This window comes from Oryctolagus cuniculus, chromosome 2 (assembly GCF_051225735.1).
Source record: "Oryctolagus cuniculus isolate XC-2025 breed Fujian yellow rabbit chromosome 2, ASM5122573v1, whole genome shotgun sequence".
NCBI classification, from domain to species: Eukaryota; Metazoa; Chordata; class Mammalia; order Lagomorpha; family Leporidae; genus Oryctolagus; species Oryctolagus cuniculus.
In genome coordinates, this window is record NC_142868.1 from 138,215,309 (window position 1) to 138,232,061 (window position 16,753).

A 16,753-nucleotide genomic window follows, 5' to 3' on the forward strand; every position below is an offset into this window, starting at 1 on the left:
TTGCTTGCTCTTTCTAACTAGATAGGGTAGTGTGGCCAGGTAAGCAACCAGGCTTTGAGGCCAAGATATTTGAATTTGAACCCTGGCTTTGCCTGTTATGATCAGTGTGATTTTGGGCAAGTCACTTTTCTATTTGCTCCTTTTCTTCACCTATAAAATGAATAGTAATACTTTTTTTAATAGGGTGTTGTAAGGATTAAATAATATATAACACAAAAAAACCTGTGTATTTATCATTACTATCTGTCTCTGAGAGAATGAAAAGCAAGGAATTCAGTCTTCCCTAGGATTTTGATCAAAGTATTGAGGTGCATGTTCAAATAAATACACATTAGCTACTTCTACTCCTATGGGCAGTTTTGTATCTCTGAAGCAAGACTTGAGATTTGGGTAACTCTGGCCTAGTCTGGACACAGAAAAGCCTACAAAAGTGAAAACTGACCCAGAATCAAACTCTAGGACCTGAAAAAATTATGTGAGACCTATAGGTGCTGCTGAGAAAAATGGGGGACAATGAGCCAAATGAACTTTCTCATCTATTTTAAGATCTATTCCCAACTTCCTTCGACAAAAATGTAGCCTTTTAAGGCAAGCGAGAGGAACATGCCTCTGTGGGCTTCCTTTGAGGGAATGTTTTAGCAGGTGCTGCTTTTCACCCTAGAGGTGGCGGCATGAATTTGTGAACCCGCAGTGACAGCACTGACTCTCTCCGGAAGAAGAGATGGTATCTCTGCACAGGCAGTTTAATTACAATGGCACTACTTGAAACAAGAAAACACAGCAGCAGCCCCAGCAGCAGGAACTGCCACAGCCAGCTCAGTCCAGCTCAGCTCAATATTCAGATCAGAGAGAAGCAAGAACATTTCTTTCCTGAGACTCTTTCTCTCCTCTCTTCAAGTGCCCACTGGGGGGAAAAATTGTAGAATGAATTACAAGTCAAAAGGGCTGTCGCAGCATTAGGGAGTGGGGACAGAGGGTGGAGGTGAGAAATAGCCCATATTCAGGGGTTAGGAAACTCACGGATCTTTTTGGGGAAGGGCAGGGATTTGGCAACACCTTCAGCCTCACCTCGGAGAATCTAGTGTAAGAGAAGGGTTCCAAATGGCTTTCAGAATCTGCCATGTTTAGCAGGTGCAAATCACATATTCTGGGCACTGAGGCGGTATTATGGTAAAATAAACATCCAGGGAAGAATCTTGAAGTGAGAAAGAGGTCAGCCCAGGGTTCTTGTGTGGAAAAGAGTGAGTGAAAGTCAACAAAGGCATGGAGGGCTACCCTGTGGACTGACAAGCCCCGAAGTCCAGGGCCGAGCCAACGGCTGGGTCTTTCGTTTTCCTAGGATCTGCCTTGCACACAACCTTGAGCCGTTTCTTGGTTTGAATCTTAGTATCATCCGGGAGCCAGAGCAGCCCATCAGCTTGGGGACGGAACCGCACCGGTTTCACTTATTTCAGAGCTGGCGTTCCGGTGTGGCCTGAACCAACCGCCGATACAAGCACCTGGATCGCCCTCTCCCACCGTCTGTTCAGTTGACGTCGGGAAGCCCCGCTGGAGCCGCTTGGGGCTCCGCGGTTAAGCAAGCGTCCTTCAGGTGTCAGCCTCCATCCGTGAGAAACCACAACTCCCAGAATCCCTTGTGCCAGGAGGCCAGGCTGCAAATAAGATGGTTCCAGAAGTGTGGAACGTGCAGCAGCGGGTAAACCTAGTCCCAGGCACTTTCTTTTACCGGATGTGTTTACATAACCTAAACCCTAAATATGCAGCACCCCACTAACCACCTTCCAGGCCGCAGAGGCCACGGGTGCTGCCTCGCCCGCTCCTCCAGGGGCATCCTGGGAGTTGTAGTCCAGTCGTCGGCCTGAGCCGAACTACCATTCCCAGGGTGCCCTGCGGGCCGGGCGCTATCAATGTTCTTTCCCAAAAACTCTTTCTGCCTTGAGACCCCGTTTCCTCGGCCCGCTTCTAGCCGTTGACCCCTTCCCGACAGTCGCGACAGAGCTGGGGTCGCAGAAGCGGTCCCGGCCTCTCGGCGCGCCGCCCCGAGAGGCACTTCCGGCGGCGGTTCACTTCCTGGTTGGGTGGATGGAGCCGGGCGGGAGCGCGCGCGGGGGAGGGGCGGCGGGTCAGTCTCCGCCGGGCGCTCCGGGGATCAGCTGGCGGGCGGGCGGGCGCCAAACGCGGCCCCGGCTCTCGCTGCAGCGCCGCCTCCTCTCCGCGACGCAGGCCGGCCCGGCGGCCGTGACAATGTTGCGGGGCTGGTAGCTGAGCGCCGGCCGCCGAACAGTCTCAAGTGGGTGCCGCGGGGATGCTGCCCCGCGGGGCGGCGGGGAGACCGGGGACGAAGGGGAGGCAGTGCCCGGCGCGGTCAGCGCTGCCCGGAGCGGCCCGTATCCCGTCTCTCCAGGAGCTTTAGACACGGGAGTCCCGGGTTCTGGGGCCGGGGGTGCGTTTTTCTCGCCGGGAAAATGCATGAAGCCTTTCTCCAGGGTGATGGCTTTTGCTCGCATTAGGACTCAGCAGTGAATTTCTAAGTGTGTTCCTGATTCATCCTGTCTCTTCCTCTGTCATCACAGGTCTAAACTTACACGAATCGCCCTCCGGAGGAGGAGGAGGGGACCCGCGGCGCGACTGACACGCATATTCCGATCGCATCCTCCCTCGCCCCCGCCCCCACGGCCGGGCTCGGGTGGCTCCTCAGCGAGCTGAAATCCGAGAAGAAATCCTTGGATCTGTTTTCTTAAAAAAAAAAAAAAAAAAAAAGGGAAGAAAAAAATCTAGAAACCGTTGGTATTTTGTTTTGCTGCTTCCCATTTGCAAGATGAAGAAGTTTTTCGACTCCCGGCGCGAGCAGGGAAGCTCTGGCCTGGGCTCGGGCTCCAGCGGAGGAGGGGGCAGCACGTCGGGCCTGGGCAGTGGCTACATCGGAAGGGTCTTCGGCATCGGGCGACAGCAGGTCACCGTGGACGAGGTGCTGGCGGAAGGTACGGTGGGACTCCGCGCCGGGGATTGAAATCTTGTGCTGATGTGGCAGGACTGTGGTCTCCAGTTGTTGAATGTATGAATGGGTTTTTACCAGTTGACCCTCCCTTCCCCCCTTCTCTGGCCCTGTGAGTCATTGTCCTTGAGAGATTTAAATCCGAGATCTGAAAGTGACAGGGCTTTTGGGGAGGGGGGGAGAAGGCTGCAATTGTTTACCTTGGTGGCATTTTATTTTAGAAAACAAACATGCTGGGAAGCCAGCCGCCGACAAACTGAGCAGCCCTTGGTGGAGTGAAGAGCGTTAGGTGCAATGCCGGGTGGTGGGCTTGTCATCCCCTAAAACTTGAGAGGTGGGAGGCGGAAGGGTGGGGATGAGAGGTGGGGGGCCTTTTAAAAGAAAGCTTTCTCCTTCTGCCCAACTTTCCCACTTCTGTGAGCGGATTTTGGGAGGATGGGGATGTTTTCAAGGCTCCTGGTGGATTTGTTTCCCGACCCAGCTAGAATCAGCTCCTCAGGGTAGCAGACATGATAGAAAATCAGCGTGGTGATTTGGAGTTCAATCTGGTAGGCCCCTCTTCCTCCCATTTTAGCTTTTAATTTTATTTATTTATTTATTTTTTTAACCCAGAGAAGAATTACTCCGGAGTGGCTCTTACTTTGGTTTTCCTCTGTTGGAGAGGGTGTTATTTAGATGTGGGGTGTAAATTTCTTGCTTGTCTGGGTATCTGTACTCACGTAGATGCGTATCTTGATCCCCTAGGCTTTTGGAAAACCTCTGCCTGTCTCTTTGGGTAACCTTAACCTCGACCTTCATAATTATGCCGAACTCACACTTTTCACAGCTCATTGCCTGCCTAGTGTGCTTTTATTTTTAATAAAAGCAGCAATTTCCTTGGCATGAAGCAATTCAAACTAATTGAATGGGCCAACCTGCCATAGGTTGTGTTATAGACTGAGGGGTTGGGGGAAGCAGGAGTCCTCTTCCTGCAACATGGTGGTGGGGAAGAGTGCCTTGGGGACGAAGGGCAGCAAGGAGGCCCCTTTAGAAAGGAAACCTTTTGCAAGCTAAGGCTGAAGCAAGGGTCCCTCCGTGGGCCTGGGAAGTGCCTGTCATGGTGAGCGTTGCAGGCTGGTGGGTGGGTTGGGAAGAGGAAGAAGCTGTCTGTGGCTTTGAGCTTGTGTATGCCCAGGATTCAACAGGGCCCAGGTTGCCAGGGCATGGTTGAAGGCTTCACTTTAAAAACACTGTTTTAAAATAGTTATCTGACAGTTCACGTCCTTGTGAAATTCTTGCTCTTTTTCATTCCCAGTACTGTTCTAGCTGGACTTAATCCGGGGCCTGAGTCACCATCGCTCTGGATCCTTCCTTGTGGGCTTTGGTGCAGGATAGGAGATGCTTCTGTGCCTGCTGCCAGATCTGCACCCTTGAGTCTGATCTGTCTCTTTCATCCCTGTGCCAAAGCCCTTGACTGCAGTGGGATGGTGAAGTAGAGAAGGAGTGTGTGTGAGACACATCAGGAGGAACACAGGGCAAAGCGCTCCCTCCCCTTCTAATGGCCTCTGCTGACTTCAGCGTCCAGGAACATTTATTTATTCAGCTAGAATGTTGTCTCATCATGGACGGTGTTGCACTAAGTGGAGCCTGTTCTCTAAGTCTTAGAAGACTGATGGGGAAAAGAAAAGGCAAGACTGGTCTTCATTATCTAGACAGCTCTCCTCTTCACTGGAGTCCATCGCTGAGAACTGTGCATTATACATGATGATATATTGAAGTGGAACTTAGGGCTTGCAGCGTTGTATTCATTCATTGATTTTTTTTTATTCAACAGTTTTGTAGTGCCTGTGATATGCCAGGCACTGTGCTAGGCTTTGGGGAAATGGCATTGTACTAGATGCTGGAGTAGAGTGATAAGGGACATCATGGAGATATGCTTAGGGCACAAGTTGCCCCCAGTTTTAGGGATATAAGAATTGTTTTCTAGGAGAAATGACTGAGGAATGCATAGGAGTTAGCCAGTGTGGTGGCAGCATTGGGGAAGACTCAGGTAGCAAGAGGTATTATGGAAAGCTGGGTCTGGCAATACTGTCTTTATGTTCTTTAGTAGCTGTAATTGAATTTGAATTTGTGGCTTTTAGAAGTGTGTAGCTCAGTTGGAGCTAGTATACAAAGTCTATGCAGCCCCTACAAAGTCTCAGTGTACTACTGAGAGGAAATGAGGGAGTCCTAAAGTATGCTCTATACCTTGAAGGGGCTGCCAGTGAGCTTGGAAGGACAAGGCATACCTTCACACACCCAGTGACTTGGTTACTAGTGTTGATGTAGAGACAGAGCTGAGTTCAAATTCTGAATCTGTCTGTGCTAGTTGTGGAACCTTGGATGAGACAGTCTAAACCTTTCTTGAATCTCTTTTACCCTACGACAGTAGTTCTCAAAGTGTGGAGCTGGGTCAGGAGCATCCTCATTACCAGGGAGCTTGTTGGAAAGAGATTCTCAGGCCTCACTCCATACACTGTTAAGTGTGGGGCTTTAACACGTTCCTGGAGAGATTCCTTTTTTTACAAAAGATTATTTATTTTTTTGAAAGACTTACAGAGAGAGAAAGAGAGACGGAGAGAGAGCTGGTTCACTTCCCGAATGGCTGCAACACCAAGGCCTGGGCTGGGACAGGCTGAAGCCAGGAGCCAGGAGCTTCTTCTGCGTTTCCTACATGGTGCAGGGGCCCAAGCACTTAGGCCATCTTCTGCTGCTTTTTCCAGGTCATTAGCAGGGAGCTGAATTGGAATTGGAGTAGCTGGGATTCGAACTGGTGCCCATTTGGGATTCTGGCATTGTAGGCGGTGACTTTACCTGCTGCACCACAATGCCATCCACCCCCCACCCCCGCATCCCCCGCTGAGATTCTGATCCAGGCTCTTGTTTGAGAACCATTGCCTCATAGGGTAATCTTGAAGACTGAATGAGGCAGTAGATGTAAAGTATTTAACCTTTTTCAGGCATTCAGTGAATAGCACCAGCAACATTACCTCATATTGACAGTTAAGGAGGGTTGAATGTGAAGGCTGGTTTGGCGGCCACAGTTGGAAGCAATCCCTTTCCCCCATCGTGGGTGGCAGAACCAGATGTTCTTTGCAGAGGCCTCTCCAGCTCTTTGAAGGACCATCAGGTATTTGTGGGAGCCATGCTCCTTCCCTGGACCCTCTTTCTTTGAGTGCCTAGGTGCTGACCTTTCTATCAGTCCCAGCTGGAGTTATCTAAGGACGATGAGTGTTGTGCACCCAGTACCCAGGGGCACTTTAGGAAAGGGTGGCGTGGGAGCCTTCAAGCACAGACCCAGTTATCACCACATCCCATTGAATCCCTGCACTATGCTTTAGAGTGAGGGGTTGCAAGGTACCAAGAAGCAGGTGCTAGGCAAGACAGAATGTTGGTGGCAATTTCTCAAGCAGCAACAGCAGCGGCAGCCTTGCCGGCCTGGTTTCACCAACTTGTCCAGCAGAGGCTTAGTCATGAGTGTAGAGGATGTGGCCATCTGTAGGCTGGGTGATCAGGAGGATATTTTCTCTGTAGCCTTCTCAGCCAAGATGCCATGATGAGATGCTAAATCACGTCTGAGTTAATTAGCATTTGATGTCAAGGGAAGATTTGCTTTAAATTTACAGAATGAGCTCAATGGGAAAACTGGAGTGATGCTCAAGGAAGGGCTGAGAAACTGTGCTTTTATCCTACTTCCTTACCTATATGAGGCCTTATATAAGTTTTAAATTAATCAATTAAATTTTATTTATTTGAAAAGCAGAGTTAGAGAGAGAGATCTTCCATCTTCTGGTTCACTCCCCAAATGGCCAAAATGGCCAAGGCTGGACCAGACTGAAGCCAGGAACCATGGTCTTCTTGTGGGTCTCCCACAGGGTTCAAACGTTCAAGGACCTGGGCCATCTTCTGTTGCTTTCCCAGGTGCATTAGAAGGAGGCTAAGCTGGAACTCAAACTGGTGCCCATACGGGATGCTGGTGTCACAGACGGCAGCTTTACCTGCTACGCCACAACACCAGCCCCATATCTAAGTTTTAAACAATAAGTAAATGTTTGTTGAGTACCTGCATGTCCAGGACAGTGTTCCTGAACTGTATCAATTCAATGTAAGGTGGACCAAATGGTTCCTCAAGAACCGTTTTCTCACCTACACTAAAGGACTACAGGTCTAGGGCTAATGAGAACAGCAAAGTGTCCCTGTCAGTAAACTTTGGAAGTTTCTCCTACCTGCAGAGTAAGGTAATGGAGCTTGACAATGTGTGTGGAACCACTGACAACATCCATATAAGGCATACACTCCTAAACCTTGGAGGTATCAACATGATGCATGAATGTATTCGTCCAGTGGACATTTATTAATGCCTCTTGTGGCAGGCCCTGTATTAGTTTCCAGGGCTATTAAAATGGGTGGGATATGGGCCTGACTCTTAAGGAACTCACAGACCAACAAATAACAAATAACCTTGTGATAAGTGTCTAGTGCTTAGCATAGTCCTTGGTATATAGCAGATGGTAAAAGATGTTATAAGATGGTAAAGAGAAAGGGCCTGGGGATGAGGGCTCATAGATGACATTAATGGACACTGTGCAGCAGATCCTTCAGTGCAGGGTTACCCAAGGCCTTCAAGGCAGAGAGAATAACATATGCACAGATGCAGAGTGGTGAAATGGTGTGGCAAGTTTCAGGAGTGTTGATGGATCATGACCATTTTGTTTGGTACAAGTTTCCCTTCAGAGTTAATGAAAGAAGAACACAGACTAGTAGAATGAAAATTCTTTTACATTTGCTTCCTTGTTCTACTTGCTGCCTGCCTTCTTCACTGGCTTTGGACTTCTGAATAACTATTGATTAATTATGATATGTGCAGTGTGCCCCTCCTGAACCTCAGCCCTGTGCTAATCATGGGGAAAGGGAGTGGCTAGCATGGGGAAGGAGTGGTCCCAGAGGTTAGAGAGGAGGCTAGAAGCTTGAAGCAGAAGCAAGTGGAAGTGAGACAACCACTGCTACATAGAGGAGTGAAGGGGGTGGTAACGGAAGGTATAGTGAGGAGAAGAATGTGGTGACCCTTGAGCGCCAGCCAGAGAGATTAGTTACAAGCACCTGACGCCTTGTCTTGACGCAAACACTAGTTTGATCCCTCCCACTTCAGATGTCTTTGCCTGCTGGGAAGTCTGGTTTTTTCTAGACAACTGCAGATTTTCAGGGGGTGGTTTGTGAATGGTGTCTTCTTCCTGGTTTCAGGCATAATGACAGTTATAGCTTTACTAAATATAGCCAAATCTGGAATTCAGAAATGAAGTCCAGAATAAGCAATTGCCATGGTCAAATCTATTCTGTGGCCTAACAAATTCAAGCTCATTTAATGAGGTGATGGAGAAATAGCAACCGTTTATGTAGGTTTTAAATGGAGGTTGTGAGGGAGGCACAAACTTGTACCTGAATAGCTAAAATAGCATGTAGAGTTCACATGGAATGCTTCATAGATATCAGTAGAACACACATAAAAATATTACTGCACCAGAGCCCTCATTTAGCCTGCCATGTTTCAAAGCTGATGCTTCCTATGGCTTTTACCGTCATCTTGCCCTCTCTGGAGGATGAATGACTTCTGAGCCTTGAGGAGATAACTGTGACATCTGCGTCTGAAGGAGATAAGAAATAACGATAGAAACAGTGTTGCCTATAACCGTAGCATCCAGCACTGTGAGGTAGTGCAGACTTGCCCCAGTCTACTTTCCCTGAGCCAGATTTCAGTGTGGTGGAAGGAGCACCGCGTTATGATTTGGAAAATCAAGGTCTGTTGGATCTGCCACTGCCTTACTCAGTATCTGATACTGAGCACTTGCTGTGTGCCAGGCATCACGCAGCTACGAGCTCTGCCTCAAGGAACTCACGCTCAGGAGCAAAGAGCTGTAAGTGCTAGAACGCAGGGATGTCAAAGGGCCAGGGCACAGGCCTGAAGGAAAAATGAGTTTTGTGGGGTGGGAAATAGTCAAGGAAAGCCAAAGAGAGGTGCCATTTGTGATGTGTCTTCAATACTGAGAACTTATTGCTAGATGGACAGACAAGGTAGGGAGAACATTCTGGGATAAGGCAGTAACATGGCTAAAGAAATAAAAGCAGGGAAGTGCAAGTTGTTCTGAAGAGTTTATTTTTGTTTTTAAGATTGATTTATTTACTTGAAAGTCAGAGTTACACAGAGAGAGAAAGGCAGAGAGAGTGAGAGGTCCTCCGTCCACTGGTTCACTCCCCAAATGGCTGCAATGGCTGGAGCTGAGCCAATCTGAAGCCAGGAGCCAGAAGCCTCTTCCGGGTCTCCCATGCGGGTGCAGGGGCACAAGGACTTGGGCGATCCTCTGCTGCTCTCCTAATCCACAGCAGAGAGCTGGATCGGAAGTGGAGCAGCCAGGACTCGAACTGGCGCCCATATGGGATGCCAGCACTGCAGGTGGTGGCCTTACCCACTATGCCACAGCACTGGCCTCAAAGAGCTATATGTTTTTAGAGAGTAGTAACTCATGAGTGGTGTAGGGCTAGACTAACCACTAGAGTAGCCCCTAGACACATATGGCTATTTAAATTTAAATGATCTAAAATTAAATAAAACAATAATTTAATTTTTCAGATGTACTAGTCACATTTCAACTGCTTAATAGCACTGGTAAGAATATTTCACCGTAGCAAAAAGTTCTGTTGACCAATGTTGATTTTTTTTTTAAACTTTTATTTAATGAATATAAATTTCCAAAGTACAGCTTATGGATTACAATGGCTTCCCCCCCATAACGTCCCTCCCACCCGCAACCCTCCCCTTTCCCACTCCCTCTCCCCTTCCATTCACATCAAGATTCATTTTCGTTTCTCTTTATATACAGAAGATCAGTTTAGCATACATTAAGTAAAGATTTCAACAGTTTGCTCCCATACAGAAACATAAAGTGAAAAATACTGTTTGAGTACTAGTTATAGCATTAAATCTCAATGTACAGCACACTAAGGACAAAAATCCTACATGAGGAGTAAGTGCACAGTGACTCCTGTTGTTGACTTAACAAATTGACACTCTTGTTTATGGCATCAGTAATCACCCTAGGCTCTTGTCATGAGCTGCCAAGGCTATGGAAGCCCCCTGAGTTCACTGACTCTGATAATTTTTAGACAAGGCCATGATCAAAGTGGAAGTTCTTTCCTCCCTTGAGAGAAAGGTACCCCCTTCTTTGATGACCCGTTCTTTCCACTGGGATCTCACTTGTGGAGATCTTTCATTTAGTTTTTTTTTTTCCAGAGTGTCTTGGCTTTCCATGCCTGAAATACTCTCATGGGCTTTTCAGCCGGATCCACATGCCTTAAGGGCTGATTCTGAGGCCAGAGTGCTGTTTAGGACATCTGCCATTCTATGAGTCTGCTGTGTATCTCACTTCCCATGTTGGATCATTCTCTCCCTTTTTTATTCTGTCAGCTAGTATTTGCAGACACTAGTCTTGTTTATGTGATCCCTTTGGTTCTTAGTCCTATCATTATGATCAATTGTGAACAGAAATTGATCACTGGGACTAGTGAGATGGCATTGGTACATGCCACCTTGATGGGATTGAATTGGAATCCCCTGGTATGTTTCTAACTCTACCGTTTGAGGTAAGTCAGCTTGAGCATGTCCCGAATTGCACATCTCTTCCCTCTCTTATTCCCACTCTTATATTCAACATTGATCACTTTTCAGTTAAGTTTCAGCACTTAAGAAGAATTGTGTATTGATTACAGTATTCAACCAAAAGTATTAAGTAGAACAAACAAAAAAAATACTAAGAGGGATAACATATCAAGTTGTTCATCAGCAGTCAGGGTGAGGGCTGATCAAGTCACCATTTCTCATAGTGTTCATTTCACTTTAACAGGTTTCCTTTTTGGTGCTCAGTTAGTTGTCATCTATCAAGGAGAACAAGTGGTATTTGTCCCTTTGGGATTGGCTTATTTCACTCAGCATAATGTTTTTTTTTGTTTTTTTTTTTTTTTGTTTTTTTTTTTTTTTTTTGGCAGGCAGAGTGGACAGTGAGAGAGAGAGACAGAGAGAAAGGTCTTCCTTTGCCGTTGGTTCACCCTCCAATGGCTGCCGCGGCCGGCGCACTGCGCTGATCCGATGGCAGGAGCCAGGGCCCAAGTACTTGGGCCATCCTCCACTGCACTCCCGGACCACAGCAGAGAGCTGGCCTGGAGAGGGGCAACCGGGACAGAATCTGGCGCCCTGACCGGACTAGAACCCGGTGTACCGGCACCACGAGGTGGAGGATTAGCCTAGTGAGCCACGGCGCCAGCCAACCAATGTTGGTTTAAAGCAGTAGTCTCTAAGTTTTTGGGTAGCATAGCACACATCATTTGAAAAGCACACAATCTCTTCATGTATGTATGCTTGTATATTTCTTTCTTTCCTTTTTTTTTTTTTTTAAGATTTTATTTATTTATTTGAAAGTCAGAGTTAACACAGAGAGAGGAGAGGCAGAGAGAGAGAGAGAGAGAGGTCTTCCATCCGATGTTTCACTCCCCAGTTGGCCGCAACAGCCGGAGCTATGCTGATCCAAAGCCAGGAGCCAAGAGCTTGTTCCTGGTCTCCCATGCCGGTGCAAGGGCCCAAGCACTTGGGCCATCTTCTACTGCTTTTCCAGGCCATAGCAGAGAGCTGGATTGGAAGTTGAGCAGCCAGGTCTCAAACCAGCACCCGTGTGGGATGCCAATGCTTCAGGCCACAGCGCTGGCCCCTGCTTGTGTATTTCTAAGTTACACTCATGTCCTGCTGTTGTTGGCTACTGTGGGAGGACACTCTAAGTACTTGGGATGAGGTTCATCATGAATGATAGTAGATGCAATCTGCTTTTTAAATAATCTCAACAAGGTCATATCTTATTAGATTGTGGTTGTTTCTACATTGTAATGTGACTGATGAAGATTATCAGGAGTACAAATGACAGCTCTCCCATTCTCTTTTTCATTTATGCTTGTGTTACTGTTAATCCAAAATGTTATTTTTTAAAAAAAAAGACTTTTTAAGCCTCTTGTTTAATGAGGGTCGAGTCATTTAAAATAATGTAAATAGCAAATCCCCTTAACCAAGCATACCTGAACTGCAGTACGTGTAGTTCTGTGTGCCAAACAGATCGTCCTCTAGTACAAGACTCATAACTGCCATATGGACTGAGTAGGAGCATAAGTGTTGGGCCATGTATTATTTATTAATAAAAGTAAAATCTGTTTTTCTGGATTTCTTATTGTGGTAAAGTACATATAAAATATACCATCTAAGTTGTTTTTAAGTGTACCGTGCAGTGATTTTAAAATACATTTATAATATGCAATCATTACCACCATCCATCTGACTCTTTTCATCTTGTAAAACTTGTATCATTAAGCAATAACTCCGTGCTAAACTCTCCCTCTAGCTTCTGGCAACCACCACTTCATTTTCTATGTTTATGATTTTGACTACTTTTTTAAGAACCACACATGTGTGGAATCATATAGTGCTTGTCTTTTTGTGACTGGCTTGTTTCACATAAACCTATGTCCTCAGTTCATCCATGTTGAAGCATATGTCAGATAATTTCCTTCCTTTTAAGGCTTGATAATAGTCTGTTGTAAGTGTCTACCATATTTTGCTTATCCATTTGTTTGTAGATAGACACGTGGGTGGCTTTCAGTTTTTAGCTGTTGTGATATACAAGTATCTTCAAGACCTTTCATTCAATTCTTTTAGGTTTATAAACTCAGAAGTGGAGTTGCTAGATCATATGATCATTCTATTTTCAATTTTTTGAGGACCTGCATATTGTTTTCTGGAGCAGCTGTACTGGTTTTGCATTCCCACCAACAGTGCACAAAGGTTCCAGTTCCTCTGCACTCTCCGGGACACTTATGCTTTTCTGTTTTGTGATACTAGCTACCCTAATGGATACGAGACAGTATCTCATGATAATTTTGATATGCATTTCCCTAAGGATTCTTGAAGTTGAGCATCTTTTCATGTGTTTATTAATCATTTATGTATTTTTGGAGAAATAACTATTTAAACTCTTTGCCCTTTTTTGAATCAAATTGCTTTTGTTGTTAGCAGTTCTCTATGTATTTTATTTTTTGTCAGATATATGATTTGCAAATAGTTTCTCCCATTGTGTGGGTTGCCTTTTTACTCTAAAAATATGATTTTTATAAGAAGAAAATAAATAGAAGTAGTGGCTCTTATGTTTCCTTTCTGTACCCCAGAGGATTGTCTCATATGCCACTGTTTGAAGACCATTGATCTAGATCAGTTTTCAACCACTTTTTGTTCCTTAAAAAATATGGCAATGTGTACTCAGTTTTTCCTGAGACTAAAAAGTATGCAGACATGCTGAACTAGATATGTTCCCTAAAATAAGACTCCTCAAAGGAAGGGTTCCAGAGAGCAGGCTCTCAGTGAAGAACAGTCCGTCTTTATGATCTCTTTCATACGCCTTTCATTTTTCATTGATCTCCTTTCCCCCAGCCCCTCCAGAATTTACAGACTATCCAACACATCCCAGCATTGCAATAGATACTCTCTTGTGAAGTTCACTTATTATTTGTATATTGATCATATGTCAACTAGGAAGCAGGAGTCAAGTCTTCCCTTACTTCTCTGTCCTAGCAGCTCAGATATAGCTGAGAACCTACGAGATGCTCAGAAAACCTTGCAGACTCACTGGGAGGGAAAGCTGCCTCCTGCATCTTCTCATTTTGTGATCACAGCATCCCTACGCAGATAGGAATGATAGTGATTACTCCAGCTGTACAGATGAACAAGCGGAAGCTGACAGGTTAGATGACTTGTCTAAAGCCATCTTGACAAGAAGTGGTGAAAGAACTTGAATCCACAGCTCCTGGCTGCAAGTGTGGGATTCTTCCTGACAATTCTTTTATCAAATCAGCTCCTGACACTCTTGGCCTTTCATAACCCTTTCCAACCCATCTCTCCCTGTGGAGATGCCTCTCCAACAGTTTGGGATTGCCAGTATCTTAGTCCATTTGGATTGCTATAACAGAACATCACAGATCAGGTAGGTTACAAGCAGTATCAATTTATTTCTCACAGTTCTAGAGGCTGAAAGGCCCAAGATGAGGGCGCCATCCTTGCCCCAGTCTAGTGAGGACCCTCTTCTGGTTTGCAGCCTGTCAGCTCCTCAGTGTATCCTCAGATGGTAGAAGGAGCAGGGCAGTTTCGCTTCACACCTTTGATATACCATCTCCTTAGCGATTAGGGTTCACACCTGTGATTTTTGGGGGGACTACTCAAATCATAGGACTCATGTGGAAATTTGGAGAAAGTGTTTTGAAGCTCAAGGTCCATATTGAGTAAGTAGTGGAGTACTATTGTAATCCCACTCAACCGTGGCCTACGAAGACTTGCCACTCTGCTTTCTTTGGTTTACTAGTTTATTTCTGTAAGCAGTTATTTAATGCAGAAAATGATTGGTGAGAATTTTTAACCATAATAGATTGAGAAAGATTGTTGTTAGTTCATGGATTCTAAGAAAATTAAAATTTTAAAATTAAATAATTAACCTACAGTTAGTTAACACAGAAAACTAAGCCTGGCTAGCGCCGCGGCTCAATAGGCTAATCCTCCACCTAGTGGCGCCGGCACACCAGGTTCTAGCCCCGGTCGGGGCACCAGATTCTTTCCTGGTTGCTCCTCTTCCAGGCCAACTCTCTGCTATGGCCCGGGAAGGCAGTGGAGGATGGCCCAAGTGCTTGGGCCCTGCACCCCATGGGAGACCAGGAGAAGCACCTGGCTCCTGCCTTCGGATCAGCGCAGTGCGCCGGCCGCGGCGGCCATTGGAGGGTGAACCAATGCCAAAAGGAAGACCTTTCTCTCTGTCTCTCTCTCTCACTATCCACTCTGCCTGTAAAAAAAAAAAAAAAAAAAAAAAAAAAAAAAAAAAAAAACTAAACCCCTCTGAACCATTCCAACTTTCTCTCCTTACATTGGTCAGCACTTTATGTTGTGCCACTTTGGCATTGCTGGCATTTTGGGCTGTGTTGTTCTAGATGTCTTGTGCCCTGTAGGAGGTTTAGCATTGTCCTTGGCTTGTACCCACTACATACAAGAATTAACACAGCCACTCTGTGGTGATATGAAGAATGTGTCCAGACATTGATAAGCGTCACTGTGCATGGGGGCAGAATCAGCTGTTTGAGGGCACACGGCTGGTTTACTTGTTTGCGTATTTCTAGTCTTAGTAAAGTTGTAGTATTGCCTTCTTTTTTGAGGAACAAAATTATCTATATAAGTAAAAGATACTCTGATTTATACTCATACACAAAATAAGCCTTTCTACTCTATGTGAATTTGAATCACTCAGGAATAAGGAACATTAGCACATGAAGGTAATACTGGCTACAGGATTTTGTGCCTTTCTTCCTCCATTATTTTTTTTTTTTCTTTTCTTTTCTTTCTTTTTTTTTTTTTTTTTTCCCCAGGCAGAGTTAGACAGTGAGAGAGAGAGAGAGAAAGGTCTTCCTTCCGTTCATTCACTCCCCAAATGGCCACCGACCCGAAGCCAGGAGCCAGGTGCTTCCTCCTGGTCTCCCATGCGGGTGCAGGGCCCAAGCACTTGGGCCATCCTCCACTGCCCTCTTGGGCCACAGCAGAGAGCTGGACTGGAAAAGAAGCTACCGGGACTAGTACCCGGTGCCCCAATCAGGACTGGAACCCGGGGTGCCGGCACTGCAGGCGGAGGATTAGCCAAGTGAGCCACGGTGCTGGCCTATTGTTTGCATTATTATGAGTCTATTACTATCTTGAGTCTATTATGTATACTTGACACAATCCCAGTTCTTCTGTTGAGTCACAGATAATTGTCATGAAAGGGGAATCCTTTTGAGTGAGACTTCCCGTTGGCAGAGGGCAAGTCCCTGAAGTTGAAAGTAAACACTTGGAGCTGATGCTCTGGTGTGGTAGATTTAGCCTCCACCTACAGCACTGGCAACCAATATGGGTGCCAGCTCGAGTCCTGGCTGCTCCTCTTCTGATCCAGCTCTCTGCTGTGGCCTGGGAAAGCAGTAGAAGATGGCCCAAGTGCTTGGGCCCTGAACCTACATGGGAGACCTGGAAGAAGCTCCTGACTCCTGGCTTCGATCCGCCTGGCTCCGGCAGTTGTGGCCATTTGGGGAATAAACCAGCAAATAAAACCAGCAAATAAAAGACTTTTCTCTCTTTCTCTCCCTCTCTCTAACTCTACTTCTCAAATAAATAAAGTCTTAAAAAAAAAAAAAAGTAAACACTTGGAGCTTCCTTTGAGTTCAGCTGTGGTTGAATGAGCTTGAGCTGGTCAGTTTTTTCCTTGGGCTCTTGGCAGACAACGAGTGGCAGTGCCAATCAGTGAGCTTTCTTATTTAAGATTTCTGAAAATCTGAGAGACCATTGGACCTAGGAGCTGTGGCAGCCCTCTATTATTATGGTAGCAGACTATGTAAACATAACATGATGCTAGATTATCATTCGTAATTAAGAATTGATGCTCTTCTTGTGGGATGAATCCTGGAGAAAGTCGTAGTATAAACACCATGCAAGTTGTTTGGTGCCTGTTTCCAAGGATGTGCAGTTGTACTGGGACCAGGAAAATTGTTGTCATTTTTGTACTGAGCAGGAATTTGAGAACAAAATGCCACATTATTACCTGTGGGGCAGGAAGGAGGAATGGGTTGGACCCATTAACAGATACATGTGCTTTG

At 46.0% G+C, this 16,753-nt stretch overlaps 1 protein-coding gene across 15 annotated transcripts in view; it reads left to right on the plus strand.

Annotated features, from left to right (window-relative positions):
• The first annotated feature begins 2,090 nt into the window (after positions 1-2,090).
• AAK1 (AP2 associated kinase 1) overlaps positions 2,091-16,753 on the plus strand; it is a 185,675-nt gene continuing 171,012 nt past the window's right edge. For all 15 annotated transcript variants that reach the window (XM_017340696.4, XM_070068960.2, XM_089326339.1 and 12 more), the window contains exons 1-2: positions 2,091-2,290; positions 2,574-2,981. In XM_017340696.4, coding sequence (XP_017196185.3) covers positions 2,819-2,981 — 163 coding nt within the window. In that variant the 5' untranslated portion in view covers positions 2,091-2,290; positions 2,574-2,818. The remainder of the gene's footprint in view (positions 2,291-2,573; positions 2,982-16,753) is intronic.